General features: G+C 38.7%; 1 protein-coding gene across 1 annotated transcript; it reads left to right on the top strand.

Moving 5' to 3' along the window:
* The first annotated feature begins 588 nt into the window (after positions 1-588).
* LOC131256452 (uncharacterized) lies at positions 589-1590 on the top strand. Its single transcript, XM_058257340.1, has one exon. The coding sequence runs from the start codon at positions 589-591 to the stop codon at positions 1588-1590; it is 1002 nt and encodes a 333-aa protein (XP_058113323.1).
* Positions 1591-3951: the final 2361 nt, after the last annotated feature.

Genomic DNA, 3951 nt, shown 5'->3' with positions numbered 1-3951 from the left:
TCAACCAAAAATAGTGTCCTATTTGTCTTAAACATGCTATTCTCCTAATTATTTTAAGCACTTTTCATGTTGGACACAACTCCTAAAGTCCAACGGATGAAAAGTTATAATCAAATTAAAACTTACTAGTAGTAAAAATGAAAATAAAAAGAATATTGCAAATTCGGCATGGGCAATCCAGTGTATCTGGGTTAGGTGGCTAAAGTAGCTCGTCCTACCCAAAAATCATATACGGCACGTTGGATAACTTATTCCGGTTTGCGAGATATGGCCATTTTAAGGTTCTGATGGTCCGAATCACTTCCACCTCCGATCGAGCCTTTTCTGGTCCATCTTGGCCATGAAACTGTATGCGACCCATTCTATATCAAAGGAAAACATACTAGGGCACACATGATGGACGGAGTGGATGTCATGCACACATCACAGTGGACCGTTACACAATATTATAGAGGAGATGACGTCAATAGATAAATAAGAAAAGTCAATTGCTGAGATAGACTCTGACAGAAGAAATTGTGCCCTATATATACCATGTTCTCTCATGGTTTGCCACAATACGAGTTCATCTCTCCAGAACCAAAAGACATGGACACACCTTTCATGCCCATGGGAGTCTTTGGAATTCTAAGAAAAGCACTCAAAATTTCATCCAAAAATGGAGTCTTTGGAATTCTAAGAGAAGCACTCAAAATTCCATCCAAAAATGGAAAGCTCTTCCTTTCCATTACCCTTCTCCTTCTCATCCCATCCTCTCTTCTATACCTAGCCAAAGACTTCGCAATCAAGCCGTTGGTAACGGATATATCGGCAAAATCATTCATGTTGCAAGACAATGATCCCCAACGGCCCGCATATGCCAAATTGATGGATGCAATTAATAAGGACGCTGGATTTCTTGCTGCTGGGGAGATTATCTTCTTAGTGATATCTTCTATGGTGTCACTCTTTGCAATTACAGCCACAATTTCTGCCTCAGCCATGGCTTACTATCGCAAGGATCTAACACGCAACGAGTTGTTCCTAAGGATCGGAAGGACATGGAAGCGGCCTGTGATCACATGGTTGTACATAATCCTCTTCAGTTTGGGTTATCTTCTTTTGTTCTTGATACTAATAGGCATGCTTGCAATGTTTTCTACGGGACGTCCTATTGCATTTATTTGTCTAGTATCAGTTCTAGCTATTTTGTTTCTTTGTTTTTATGGTTATTTCAATGTGATTTGCAACTTGGGTATTGTAATTTCGGTCATCGAAGAGAGTAATTATGGGATAGGAGCACTTGCGAAAGCTGCAGAGCTGATCAAAGGAAGAAAGCGGCAAGGTTATATTATCTACGTTCTTTTTAAACTAGTTGGGTCAGCCATATATTGGGTTCTCGGGTCAGCCATGCAGGGTATGCACCTAACCCATGCGAGCCCTCTTGTTCTGGTGAATATTGGATCCCTTGAGACCATACTCTTATTTATGGTTTTTACTATGTTTTACATTGAGTGTAAGAAAAGCCATGGAGAGAAAGTTGAGATAGAAGGGGAGAGTGGGTATAGTTTGGTTCCCACCATTCCTCTTGTTGATGTCTCTCTTCCTTGAATCAGCTTATCTAGGCCTTCGTGTGCGTAAGTGGGCCACTCTAGGGCTGTTTGATATCAAGATTATGGAGCTCTGGATACGGAAGAATATTGTATTTGTGTAATAATTTTGAAATGTTGGTACTTGTAATCCTTTGTTTCTATTTCACATGAAGTATTACTGAGGGCTCAATTAGGATATGGAGCCCGGGGTATGGGAGATTGTATTTGTGTAATAATTTTCAAATGGTTATATATATATAATGGTGCTGCTTGTGATCCTTTGTTTCTATTTTGTAAAAAGTATTACTAAGGGCTCAATTGGGAGCTTGTAAATTGAGGTAAATGAGAAATGGATTTGTATAATACAGTGAGATTAAATGGCTTACTCAATTGTGTTTGGATGAGAGTAGATGAAATGCATTTGAAATCAAAATAAATATAGTGAAAATTTTCAATATATTCACAGGAGCATAGCTGATATCCTAAATCATTTTTAATATCCTAAATTAATGTACATATGTGATATTCAATAGAATGATTGCAATGAGCCCATTGAAATATATAGGTAGCTAAAAACGAAAAAATTTCGATCATCAAGTAGGCCACAAACATAAAGATTACAAACAAACAATTTGCCAATATTTTTTAACTGTCATTAAAATGGTCATCCTTTGAATGGCATGGATTATTCTATTGGTATGATTTTTAATTGTGATGTACCCAATAATTAGATTGTTTCAGAGTATCATTAATATACCACATGTATGGTGGATGTGTGTTCGACTCTCTAAGTGAGCTAAAAAAGGCATTTCACCCTAATTACTTTCAAATCCTCTCTCATAAAAAGAATTTCATTTAGGGGCTAATTTACTCCCAGTATTTTTTGTTTCCAAAAAAAAAAAAAAAAAATCATTTACATTTTCAAGGATCCTCATAATTCTTTTGTTCTTGAAAGAGAAGGCCAGCTAGTTAACCTTACCGGGTCATGTCTCCATGTGATCACAACCCAAGCTCCTTGTTCGCTGGTTTATCTTTTCCCATTGACTTAACCATTATCTTATTTGAAAACGTGTGGTGAAGACGACCCTATCCTCTGCACTACGTCTGCCAGTTCTACCAAGGGCCTACAGCACTTTATTTCTGTGTGGTCTACCATGTTGTTTGTATGCTATCTACTTCATTCATCAGGTGTCTTATCATTATCGCATACAAGAAAAAAAATTAGCTCTATCCAAAACTCATTTGGGCCACACAATGGGAATAATATAAAATCACGCATTAGAACTCCCAAGTTCACTCATTGTGTGGCCCACCTGAGTTGATCAGGCTAGTTTAACATTGTTTTATCCTGATTAGGGCACCTTATGAAGTTTCCCTGTCATGCATTTATGGCCGCTCCAGTTGTTAGGTGGACCACACATATTTTAAAAAGTGGATGATTGGTAAAATTCAACTCAGTAGCTGTACGGATGATATCCAACCGACCTATTTTTTGGTCCACCTAAATGAACGGCCCATCTCACATAAACATGACATATCATGCGTGAAGAGTAGGTTACATTGAAAATATTCCTCAGTCGGTCGACTCTTCTGAATCGCCCCTTGACTCAACCGAGTTGCAACTCAATTCAGGAACGAGTGAGTCAGTCCGAGTCACTGAGTCCTGAAACCATGGTAGGATGCTTCCATCAAGTAGGCACACCTTTTGCTTTTGAAATTGGGTGGAAGTTTCTTCCATGAACACATGTTTGCAAAATAAAGAAAAGTTGAGTCTTAGTAAGGGCAACATGGCCCACCTGGGTTGATCTTGACGTCGTGTTCGGTAGTGACCGTCCAGTATCCAGCTCTGTACTGGTTGGTGTTATGTGGGACCTACCATGATGCATGTGTTTTATCCACACCATCCATTCATTTTTCCAGCATATTTTAGTGCAGAGGCCAAAAGTGAGGCAGATCCAAATATCAGGTGGACCACACCGTAAAAAATAGTGGTGATTGAACACCCACCATTGAAAACGACATAGTTGCATGTGCGTGAGCATTTTCTTGTGGTATGGTACATTTATTTTGGATTGGTACACTTATTTTCTTGTGGTAAAAAAAATGGTACAAGCGTTCCGTTTCAAACAAGGATTGCTATTTATAGTCGTTCCCATCTTCAACGCCACGTACAGAAAAACCTCGGATGTGCCAACTAATCACATGTGTGATGAATCTGGAACGTTCATCCAAAATATTAGGCTGGCCTACTGGCAAATTGATCGATACAAGCATAATAAATGTAACTGTTGGATATCATTTTTATCCGTCCATTTCCTCGCACTAGTTTAGAGCAGCTGATTAATGTATATCCCTGAGTGTTTCGTATTATGAGACACTG

Source organism: Magnolia sinica, chromosome 9, assembly GCF_029962835.1.
Source record: "Magnolia sinica isolate HGM2019 chromosome 9, MsV1, whole genome shotgun sequence".
NCBI lineage: Eukaryota > Viridiplantae > Streptophyta > Magnoliopsida > Magnoliales > Magnoliaceae > Magnolia > Magnolia sinica.
This window is presented reverse-complemented; position numbering and strand designations above follow the sequence as displayed.

Excerpts from the sequence above, each read along its gene's own strand:
- LOC131256452 (XM_058257340.1), top strand. The coding sequence starts at position 589 with ATGGACACACCTTTCATGCCCATGGGAGTCTTTGGAATTCTAAGAAAA.